Source organism: Pogoniulus pusillus, chromosome 29, assembly GCF_015220805.1.
Source record: "Pogoniulus pusillus isolate bPogPus1 chromosome 29, bPogPus1.pri, whole genome shotgun sequence".
Lineage (NCBI taxonomy): Eukaryota > Metazoa > Chordata > Aves > Piciformes > Lybiidae > Pogoniulus > Pogoniulus pusillus.
The window spans coordinates 10,730,283-10,742,555 of NC_087292.1; the positions used below are offsets into that span (position 1 = coordinate 10,730,283).

Consider the following 12,273-nt stretch of genomic DNA (forward strand, 5'->3'; position numbering starts at 1 on the left):
TGCAAGAGCTGCCAGGAAACTAAAATGCTCAGCAAAATGCAGTTCAAAGCATCTCAACGTTGCAAGCAAAATTGAATTTGGCTACACCAAGCATAAGCCACAAAGACCTGGAGTGGGTTTTGCTGTTCCTGCCATAGGAAAAAGGAGGTGAAGAACAAAAAACAGGTATTTCTAGAACTAGGTCTGCTGCCCAAGAGTAGGAGAGAACTGCCAGTTTTGCCCACAGAAGCTCACAACTGCTCCTCCCAGCAGCAGCCACCAAGCTGCTTACCAGGCCTGTAAGGCAGGCACGGTGAGACAGGCAGCAGGGCTGCAGCTGTTTGCCAGCCCTAGCACCTTCCTGTCCTAACCATCTGCTTGCTCTATCTACGCCTACAGCCCTCCACAGATGTAGCAGCTTCTCTGCTAAAAACACCAACAAAGCAGCCTTGCAGCAGAGTAAGATCCTCTTCACCCATCCAAGCACCACAGGCAGTGGGCACAGGTCTGGTGGGCAACGTAATAGTAACTGGCCACACCATAGAGGTCAGGTTCCCTTTTTCCAAGCCACACTACACCAAATGCACTTAAGCACACCAAATTTCTAACATCTCAAGGATCAGCAGACACATTGTATGTTTTTACAGCCTACAAATACAACTGGGAGTAAAAGAAGAAGAAATATTTTGGGTTTAAAGCCTTGGAATTTTCAATGTTAATATAAAGGTAACTTATAGCATAGCTCCCAGCTGCAAACAGTAAAGTGAACAGTGAGGAAAGAATGAAAGCAGCCTGGTAATTCATTCATACTTGCTGAGGCAAAGAAGGTTCCTACAATGACCTCCACATTTCTGCATTTGAATTTTAAATGGCCATATATTTACACCACACATGCAGTGTATATGATTAGATCCTAACAAGATAATTCCCCACTGAACAAGCTCTGTGTAAGCAAAGAAGAATACAGATGTATTTGAATTGAAAACCACACTTTTCTTAAAGGCTAAGCTCTGCCAGATTTAAAATGCAAGATCCTATTTATAGAGACAGCAATGCTTGATAGGAAGTTGGATAGTGGATTTGCAACTGTTAGCCCCTTTGTATGGAGAAAGGTTCAAAGACTGCAGCATGGTGACAGTGATACCATAAATATAACATCAGAGCCTTATGGCAAAGGCACTGTCTGATTAACATGAACAAGAGAATTATTTATTTCCTTCACATCAGCACACCAGGACAACAGTGAACAAGCCCAGTTCTCATTCAAATCTCATGATGTTGTCCAGAGACACAACATTTTGTGCATATCTGCAAAGGTGCTTCCTGAGAGTGACCGTGAACACAAGTTTCAACTTGAAAATACAAGGCTTTGAAATACTGGGGGTTTACAGGGTGTTTGTAATATGGGTCACTACCCCTCTTCTGGATGGGCAAGCAGGCTCCATGCTCTGCAATGCAGTATTTTAAGCTCTGTCTTTCTGGCCAAATATTCTATCTAGGCCCAAGAACAGGACTGGAACAGGCTCTCCAGGGAGGTGGTTGTATCCCCATCCCTGGAGTTGTTTAAAAAACACAGAGAAGTGGTGCTGAGGGACATGGTTTAGCACCAGACTTGGAAGTTAGATAATGGCTGGACTTGATGATCTTAAAGGTCTCTTCCAAACAAAATGATTCTATGATATTAAAAGACTTTGCCAAAAAAAACCCCTTTGTCCTCCAAACCCAAGATCATAGAATCATAGAATCAACCAGATTGGAAGAGACCTTCAAAATCAATCAGTCCAACCTATCACCCAGCTCTATCCAGTCATCTAGATACTGTGTTGTAATTCACTGTGTTTCTCATTTGCCTCACTAAATGTTCTCAAAAGCCTGTGATGTTGGTTTTGGGGTTGTTTTTTTTTGGGGGGGGGGATGGGTGGGGAAGGCATTTATTTTTTACCAAAAAAAAGCAGAGGTCAAGGTATTTTTGGCCCACTGGAATACTGAACTCTTCTCTCTGCTTACCTTCATCAGTGTCTTCTTTAGACTAGAATGAGATTGTAGCCAAGTCAGGAAGACAAGGAATATCTCTTAATTTGCTTCATAATGTATGAAATAGAATGTTTGCAACAGGGAAGCAAATCAGAAAGGTTAGTCAGTAAGTTAGGCCAGTGACAGTTAATGCATTCCCCAGAGAGCACACAAAAGACAGCTCTTGGTACAGACTATTTTTAACAGCACCCTGTTGTTTTAATGTCTCTGTTAACCCCCTTTCTCTCTGCACATTTGCAAGCAGGAGGGAAGCATTTCAAAAGACAGGAGTGGCTAAAAAGGCACTTTGCAGCTTATGAGAACTGTCGAAATTATTTGTCAGAAGCCTGTCTGGCTTGCTCAGGTTTTTGACAGGCACATATTAACATGGTATTTTTACTTGTAAACAAGACTTGAGTAACAGATCCTGACCTTTATCATTTTGTGTCTGCAGGGCTTTTCTCTCAGCACGTCACAATTTTTGGAATGCTCACTTCTGTCTTTGCTTTGGTTACATTTTTTTGTCTTACAAATAAACCATTTTTGTCATGTTACCCACCAAAATGCCACTAAGTCAGATCGTGTCTCATTGCCTAATTGAATGTGACTGATGCAACCGAACAGAATGTTTTTACACGAGATCAAATAACAAAACCGGGGGGGAAGGTGGGGGGGTGGATAAGTGCTTCTATTATAAAGCATAAGGAAATACAGGAGATTGTGTTAATAATGCATTTGTTCACCTGCCAGCTTCAAGGAGCTTGTTTTATACAGATTACATGTTCACCACCCAGCAAAAATTCAGTCTTGACATGTGATTTGAAATAAAAAATCAGTGCTCACAATTGTAGGAAGAGAGTGGGGCTGCAGGCATTCTCTGCACACCCATTACTCTGCAGGGTGATGTTTTCTTTGGGTTTGGCCTAGACATGGCATAAAACATGTTTAGTGGTGAGATATGAGACTTCTGGCTTATTCTTGGGCTGCTGTCAGCACAGTACTCTACATGACCCCTTCCAGGGCTTCCTGCCACTCTCCCTTTACCCAGCACAGTCTCACAGAAGGCTCTAGCAGGTATGGGAGCTTTTGCATGTAGTGACCATGCCTTGAAAATGCTACTCTAATGACTCTAGAAAGGTTCCCAGGCCTTCTGAGCATCAACCAAGAAAAAGAAGTTAAAGCCATTTCATCTCAGTCATTGACAGTTGATTGAGCAAAGGAGTAGAAGGCATGAACTACATGGACAATCTTTCAAGCATAAGACAGGCTGTCATCTTCCTGTGTCTCTTCTTTTGACTCTTACCCTTTAACAGACACTGGTCCACATTACCCGGTAAACCATGGAACTGCTGTGAGTCCTGTGCAGTCAATGGAGACACCTGAGCTCTTCCAGGCGACAATTCATCACATGCAATACCTGTCTAATTATTTGACAATTATTTCTCTCTAATGCCAGTGGAAGAGTTTGAGCTATATGGGTTTTGCTCAGCTTATTCATAATCTGTGGACCATCTTACCTGAATCATAATAATAAGACAGCAATTTAATGCAAGAAGACTCCTGGAATGTGTATGTGTACATCCATGGAGTTGTAGAACAAGAAACCTGGCTGTCAGTCAGACATACATATGATCCCAATTATTACAAATACTGGCATGATTCAGAGAGACATTATTCTGGGTTTACTTAGCTGAAGATCATAGCTGATTTGCACCCAGCTCTATCATTTCCTGTGACAACAAAACCAAGTCATGCAGAAATCCTGTTCCCTGTACAAATGAGGAGAAATTTTTATTCAGGTCTAGTCAAGCTTTTCACTGTGGAGCATTCCTTACACTTGTCCTTATTAAACATTAACAGTATTAAACATTCTCATCTGCTTGCTGCAAGAAGTAAGAGAGAAACCAGCTCCTGGCTGCTGTGGTACCTAGAAGAGAAGGCTGGAACAAGAGGGCTTCTTCCTCATCCTTTGCACTCTGCAGCAGCATCTCCCTGTTATCACTTCTAGGATCAGTCCTCCAAGGACAAAAGGGGCTCAGTCCAGGAGGGAATAGCCAAGTAGTAGCTATATACTGTTTTAACAGAAAGCTCATGAACTTCTGGACATGAATCCGATTGAATGCCAGTGTTGCCCACACAAAAACAAAAAGTTGGGTTTTCTTAACATGAATGTCTGACATTTTTTATCATGCACAAGGTGATATTTTCATTCATTTTGGAGTCCAGTTTTTTTCAGAGCAGCCTTTAATAATAGAAGAGTTTGTCTTCTATCCAGAACAGCAGGATAAAGTGACTTTGAGGTAAACCTTCTGGGGATTTTCTGTTGACTCGGTGCCTTGCAGCTACAGTTCACAACACTTTCTGCAAAGCAAGTACAGTGTAGAAGCTTAAAAATAAGTGCCAGGATATAATGCAGTGATTGACCTGTGATGAAATTTCAAGTAGCAACTTCCTTTTCCAAGTTGTGCTTTTAAAGAAAACACTTTTTTCTTTTTTTCACCTTTTGTTTTTTTTCTGTTTTCTTTTTAAGTCTAAGGCACTGGCTTAGTTACTATGGATATTTGTCTTCCTCACACTCTTATGCTGAACTGCTGCCTGGCTGTATGTTGAACATGTCATTTGAGTGATTTTTCAAGGCAGCAGACACAATCTGGGTTGCTGTAAAAGTTCCAGTCTGGTGATACCAACTTTCATCTCCACATGTACTCACTTTTACCAGGCTTGAATTTGGCCCAAAGTGTACTGAGTGCTCAGCATATTTACAAGAGTGTCTTCTATGACTGGGGCATCAGAAAAGCCTTCATCTGTAATTTCCAGGAAATACCAATACAGATGACTGATGTGATATTTTTATATGGCAATTGCATTTTTTGTAGCCATTCATAGAGAGAGACTAATATTATTTGTCAAACAGAGCTGCTATTCATCAAGCAAATTATCCATCTGTAATAATGTTTTGCATTATTTGTTCAGTTCTATATCTGGATGAATAATATCTGTCAACATTTATTCAAAGAAGAAGGAATTCATCAAACAGTAGCTTGATTTCCTTGAAAAGGTAGTGAATTCTGTGACTTTTGGTAGGAGCTGAAGGAGCCCAAATATGCTTTATTATAATTTATTATGCACTGGCATAAGGGTATATAAAGTACAACAGCAACAACAACAAATCTCAGAGGGCTAGTCCCAAAAATATTTAGCAACCTAAATCATACCCTGGTACCCAGTGGCATGTGGACAGTGCAGCCTACAACACAAACCTAAACCATACCCTGGTACCCTGGTACCCAGTGGCATGTGCACAGTGCAGCCTACAACACAAACCTAAACCATACCCTGGTACCCTGGTACCCAGTGGCATGTGCACAGTGCAGCCTACAACACAAACCTAAATCATACCCTGGTACCCAGTGGCATGTGCACAGTGCAGCCTGCCACACAAACCTAAACCATACCCTGGTACCCAGTGGCATGTGCACAGTGCAGCCTACAACACAAACCTAAACCATACCCTGGTACCCAGTGGCATGTGCACAGTGCAGCCTACAACACAAACCTAAACCATACCCTGGTACCCAGTGGCATGTGCACAGTGCAGCCTACAACACAAACTTAAACCATACCCTGGTACCCATTGGCATGTGCACAGTGCAGCCTACAACACAAGCTAGTCTACCTACTTCCAGTTTTTAAAATCTCACCATATCGAAGAATTTCAATGCCTAAATATTTCTTAAAGTTCTCCCTGAAAAACTGACAATTTATAGGTCTCACATGAAGAAAAGTTTTTCTCAATCACCACTTAACAGACCAGCATGGACCCTCCTGATCTAACAGCACTTGGAACTTGCCAGGAAATGATACTCAGAAAGTAATTACCAGAGCTTCACCGTGGAAGCTCAAAGGATAAATTGAGTAGTGTAGCACAGAAACTGACTGTTTTGTACTATTCAGAGTTTTCAAAAATCATCTAGTGGTGGACTAGAGATTTTGCTTATTAAAGTGGCTGACTTTGACATGAAGGTGGAAAGAACTTCAAACGGGTTGCAAGGAGGATTTAAATTCAAAACAAGCTTGCCAAATTCGAGAAGCAATAATACACAGCAAGTGGGGAAAAAGAATCTTGAAAGAGGTCAGCAGGAATTATCAGCTTCACAGGACAGGATCATAGAATGGTTTAGGATAAGAGGGACATCAAAGATCATCCAGTTCCAACTCTCCGCCATAGGCAGGAACACTTCCTACCAGAATAAGTCACTCAAGGCCTCATCTAACCTAGCTTTGAACACCTCCAGGGAGAGAGCATCCACAACTTCTCTGGGAAACCTATTCCAGGGTTTAACCACTCTCACTGTAAAGAACTTCTTCCTAACATCTAGTTTAAATCTCCCCTCTTCCAATTTAAACCCAATACTCCTTATCCTGTCCTTACAAGTCCTTGTAAATAGTCCCTCCCCAGGATGAGGAACATATTTTCTTCAGAAAAAAAATCCAGAAGTTATAGCTGCTTACAACATGATGCAAGTTCATGTCATGCTGCCACCATAAAAGTGGGTATCAACTGAGAAATTACAGGCAGCTGTATAGTCTACAAATCACAACTCATCTCTCCAATACTCAGCACTGATAATAGCGTGTGAAGTTTTCCATGTCTTCACAAAAGAGGTGGACACGTTGGAGGAGTCCAGATCAGGACAGTGAGAGTAACACAACTTAATATGGAAAGAGTGGAAGGGCTGGGATTTCACAGTCTAGAGAAGGCTGGGGAAGTCATATTCTTCAAGTAAATAGCTGCTGCAAAAGGAGTGGAGCAGGTTGCTCCCTATGTGATAGGATGAAAAGAATTACAGATGTATGCACCACAACACACAGTGAAACTGACATTTCTCCTATAGATTGCAAGGATCAAAATGTCAACTGCCCTAGTCACACTAGAAGTACATCTAATCAGAGTGCTGTGGGGAGTGGGCAAGGAAAACATCCATGGAAAGCTGTACATCATGATTGGTATTACCAAGGCTGGAAGTAGGCAAACGCAGGAGTTCCCAGTGAGAACTAAAGCTATTACTAAGTTCGGTTTATACCCTCTTACACCATCCCTTTATTTTGCTCCAAACACTGGCTTCCACAAAAACTACACACACACAAAGTAAACAAAGGAAAGCTCTTTTCTTTTTTAAACAGGTAACATTTTCATGTGATAAGAGACTGGTTTGCTGAACGCTGCTGTCAGCTGAAATTAAGTGGGTGCAGTCTGGTTTATCTACATAGAAGCAGTTTATACCTTTGAAGCAGCTTACTGCAGGAACATTTTCAAAAGCATTCAGGAATAGTTTTATGCCAGGCACACTCAGTGCAAAACTCCCATTGATCTCAGTGCCCTCTCACCACAAAAACATATATGTCCTGAACATATTAAATGATGTTTGGTTTCAAAACCATATTTAAGTTTAAATCCACCTTGCCATTTCTTGCTGTATTGAGGTGTAATTTAAATGCTATATAACAAACTGGGCTGCAATAGAATAAGGAAGGTGGCTTTCTAAAGAAGCATTCCAATTTGTTACTATAATGATGTTCTATGCCTTCAGTTACAGTAATTAAAATAATCCACAGTGATAAGAACTATCAAGGATTAACATATTTGCTTATTAATGTGATAGTCCAATTAGTTTTGCAAAGAAACAAAGATTACCAGACTATTTAACCATGATATCTAATTAATTTGGAGAAAAGCATGCATCTTGCTGTTCACAGGCTTCTGATCTCATCCTGTGCCCTAATATCTTGTAAAAGAAAGATACATAGCAAGCAAGAATTGTGCTGTTAAATATATTAAATGCTGAACTAAGCTCATTTCATTATAGTCAATGCTTATTAGACCATACTGGTTAACACCTGCCAAGCAAAAACTATGAAGCTCAATATAGAAAATACAACATTGATTTCATGCTGTTTAACTGAGAATCCAGAGTCTCCATGAGTTTTACATTAATTAGATGGAACATTTAATGAAGAAACTCTTCATTATGTTCTAATCAAAACACTATCTGAGAGCTTATGGAAAAACCCCAACGAGCATCCATCTGCTGATGTATCATTGCTGACCTAACTTCCCCACCCTCCCAGGATTCTGGTTTTTTTTAGTAAGTCAAATTAGTGACATATTTAAGTAAGGAGGAGTTACTTCTCCTTGCCACTCTCCTCCTAAGGTCTGACAGATTTACTACAATATGACCTTTATCTGCATAAATGTTTTTGCTATGTTTTAGTGCTGCCTTGCAAAAGTACACAGGCACAGTCACCTTCCTCAGGATCAGTCAGCAGGACATCTATTTATGTTGGGTCTTTAAGTCCTTTCTTAAACTCAGGAAATAATTTCCCCTTTAAAAATGTGCCTGGCAATATTCATTCTGCTCACAGTCACAAGAACTTGGAAGGTATTGAGAATGAAACAAGAAAGATGAAGTTCCAAATGGCTCAGTAGCAGGAAACTTAACTGAGGGATTTCACCTTTCTGTGAGTAATGAGGAAGACATACCTCAGGATTCACTTCATCCTTAACCCACAGGAACTTTTTGTCCTCTTTGTCTAATGGGCTACTGCCCATTTAGTAGCAAACATATGAAAATTCACTGCAGCCTCTCTGGGGTTTTAGATCTTCTATCACACAATGAGGGGGCAATGTCTTCAAACTAGAAGAGGGGCAATAGCTTCAAACTAGAGAAGAGCAGATTTAGATTGGATGTTAGGAACAAGTTCTTTACCATGAGGGTAATGGAACACTAGAAATGATTGCCCAGGGAGGTGGTTGGGGCCCTATCCCTGGGGATACTCAAAGTGAGGCTCGAAAGGGCTGTGGACAACCTGATCTAGTTGAGGATGTCTCTGCTCACTGCAGAGGGGGTTGGACTAGATGAGCTTCTAAGCCCCTTCCGAAGTCCCTTCCAACCCAAATCATTCTATGACTCTACGAAACACACTCCCAATGTTTGAGGTGTTTTCAGATGGTTCAAGGAAAGGTAAGCTACAATTCTCACACAGACTGTTTCCATACTGATGCTTTAGGCTGCCTGCAAGTGATTCTGGCTTTAAGTAGGTGCAGTCTCAAAGCAATGTGTACTGATATATACAGCATATCTCACGCACTGGTTCTGCAGAACCCACAAAGACCCAATTTCTAAACACCAGCTGGACCCAGGAAGCTAAACTATCTCACAAGTCCTCTGCACTGGTTGACATTTTGTGATAACTGCAAGAAGCATATTGTTCTGAGTCCATATCTGTGCTGGACTGAACACTCTATACGTACAGTGAAGTGATTAAAATCCCCAGTAAATTTCTGATTTGGAGTCTAATTCAATATCCCATCCTGGAATCTACAAGTGCTGCTCCTGGGGCTGGGTACATGTTCATGAATACACAGATCAGAAGATATGGAATCATTTGGCTTCATTTAAATGGAATTTGTCCCTTGGTAAATACACAGTGAAAAGCTGCTTTAAGCAGAGTAGGAAAAGAGTAGGGTTAAAGAAAAAATTGATTACCTAAGAGAGGTGCCCTTTACCTAAAAATCTAACAGAAGTTGTATGGGAAAGCCATGGGGATAAAGGACTTTAAGGTTGTTGATTAAAGTAAAGCAGAGTGGAAAAGCAAAAGGTCTGACAACCATTCCACTTTGCACCGTGATCTTATCAGCTCTCAGATGACTGAGATGAAAAGCCTCAGAAGACATATAGTCAAGTTTTAAAAGTAGTTCATAGAAAGTTTAACACACACTTCTTTTCCTCAGGTGCTGTTTAGCTTTGGAAATATTTTGGTGATCATACAGCCTGAGCTTTGTACACACACTTTATTTCAGGCCTTGGGGAGTAAAGGAAAGGGAAAAGTGGCACCATCTGGTTGTAGTTTTCTGATTCTCATTCATGCAAGCTCTTTCTAGTAGCGAGCATGTGGTTCTTTGCACATCTATGCTGCCCTAGACCTACCCAATAGTACCTGAAGGAGCAATGATTCATAAGCTGCAACTCAGGTCTGCGTCAGGGCAAAGCAATAAGCAAACAAGCTGTAGAGAACAGAGAAAAGAAATACATTTCTAGGCTGAGTTTGTGCCTTTTCAACACCACTGCCATCCACAGCTTCTCCAAATAGACTTCAGCACATGGTTATCCTCAGTAGTGCCAGATTGGACTTTATGACACTTTGGGTGCTGTTACTTCAGGTGAAGCAATTTTTATCTGCCAAACTCAGTCTTTGGCTCACCTATTACACTGCCTCCCCCAAAAAATCTTCAAAAACCAAGGAGGTTGATATTGTGTGGAGGTAACCAAAGGTAGCAGTTTGTCCTGTGTACTTTTCTCTCTTGGACAACCCAAAGAGCAATAAGAAATTTCCACTCTGGTTTATGCAGTTGCTGTGGGTTTGTATGGAGCCTTGTCTAGCAAATCTTCTCAATGAACATCTCTTACTTCTTGATGAAAAAAAAAAAAAAAAAGAAATCACAAGTACAGGTGGATTCTCTCCAGCTCTCATGCTTTGCCAGCCAAGCTACCCTTAGTAGTTTCCCAGGAGTAACTCAGGCTCCATCGCACCTTCCTAGCATACACATAAGACAATCACTCTTTCTTCTAATTGCTCCTTACTCCAGGTCACACATCAGGGAACCTCTGCCAATATTTGCCATCAGCTCTGCCAGTTAGAGAGTTTTCTACTGCTTAGTTCTCCAGATCACAGACTTCCAAACATGCAGGTATTGAAATAAGCAGCATGCCACAACTATATATCTGGCAGGCACTCTCAGACAAACTCAACAGCACTGCAAGCTGACGTATGTTCCATCCTGGCATATCAATCACTTCAAATTCCAGTATGATTATCTAAAGACTGCTTTTACCTATAATATAAACCACCTTTTTCCCCTTCAATTACCTTATGGAATTCTTTTGTGCAGATAATATAGTATTGATAAATCCTCTCTATTTTGGCAATAGAAAAAATATGTATTTTTTCTCTTTGCCCCTTTCTTTGTATCAGGAAAACCTATCACACTTCAGCCTTCTTAAGAATAAAGCACAGGAAAATATTGTTTCATACACATCTTCTGAAAACACTTCCTGATATATTGGACTAGTCTGTGCTCGTATCACATAATAATCAGTTACATTAAACAGTCTACTGCAAATTCCTTGCCAATAAAACACAAAGTCCGTTTCAGTTTCTGATGTCATCTCTTCAGTTATGCGCTACAAACAGCACTTTCAAACAAGCCATAACAGTTTCTGCCTTTACCTGTGAAAAAGTCTCTTGTGTTCCTGTATTGTCCATGTCAGGGAAAATTCTATTTGCTTCATCAGTATCCCATGAGGCTGCAAACTAGAAGTTATGAATAAATCACACCTGCGTTTCCAGAGCACGGTTCTCGTGCTTTCTCTCTGCTTCTCTCTCTCTCTCATGAAATCTTGCAGCCAATGGCTTTTATTAAGTGTTACTTCCTTTTATGCTGAGAACTGAAAGAAACAATAATGGTGCTTTGCTTCCTTATGGCAGCTCTGAGAAAAAGATGAAAATGTAGAAGTTGTTTGTTTGCTTTTTCTGAACTGATATTTATGTGCTAGTGACTTCCTGAAATCACCAAGCCGTGAATGCTGAAATGATGATTTATTACCATCCATTGGACCTATCCAAGCCCCCAACACATTAGGTACCAAAACAAATTTCATACTAAATGTAACAAAGGTGCCTGAGGAAATAGAAATACAATGATCAATTTTCACAGCAATATTTTTATGCACAGCAGCAATCTAACATATGTCTTCCAACTTCAGCATGAATATGTGCATATTGGATGAAAGCACAAAGGCTTCTACAGGTTAATGAACAAGATTCCTGTGAAGTAAAACAGGATTTTAAACTCTGTCTTTGCTGCCTGTATCAGAGGAGAGCCTAGTGATTAGAAAACATAATTAACATAAGGTATTCCTGAAGTCTAACCCTGGCTCTGACAAAAATTGGTCACCAGCTGCAGAGAAAATATAGCTTAGTTTTCCCACCTCTATGTGGTGACTTCTATTATGGTACCAAAACATACTGAAATTAATTCAGATATTTAAAGTTCTGCATGGGCATGGCTGGAAGGTTCACTCTTCATGTTTTGGAGCAGAGGCAAAAGGAAAATTCAAAAGCCATTAAGTAACCCCTGCAGCATAATTTTTTTCCTTAAAAAATTATTTCAAGAAGTGGCAGGAGTTTGAAATGTTTTGTTTTGACAACAGATTTCTTTCC

The 12,273-nt window shown here is 40.5% G+C and overlaps 1 protein-coding gene across 1 annotated transcript in view; it reads right to left on the reverse strand.

Annotated features, from left to right (window-relative positions):
• The window catches only part of LOC135188096 (delphilin-like), a 74,953-nt gene that overhangs the window by 39,931 nt on the left and 22,749 nt on the right, over positions 1-12,273 (reverse strand). The window contains exon 3 of the mRNA XM_064167321.1: positions 11,281-11,498. Within this exon, the coding sequence (XP_064023391.1) occupies positions 11,281-11,316 (36 nt within the window). The 5' untranslated portion in view covers positions 11,317-11,498. The remainder of the gene's footprint in view (positions 1-11,280; positions 11,499-12,273) is intronic.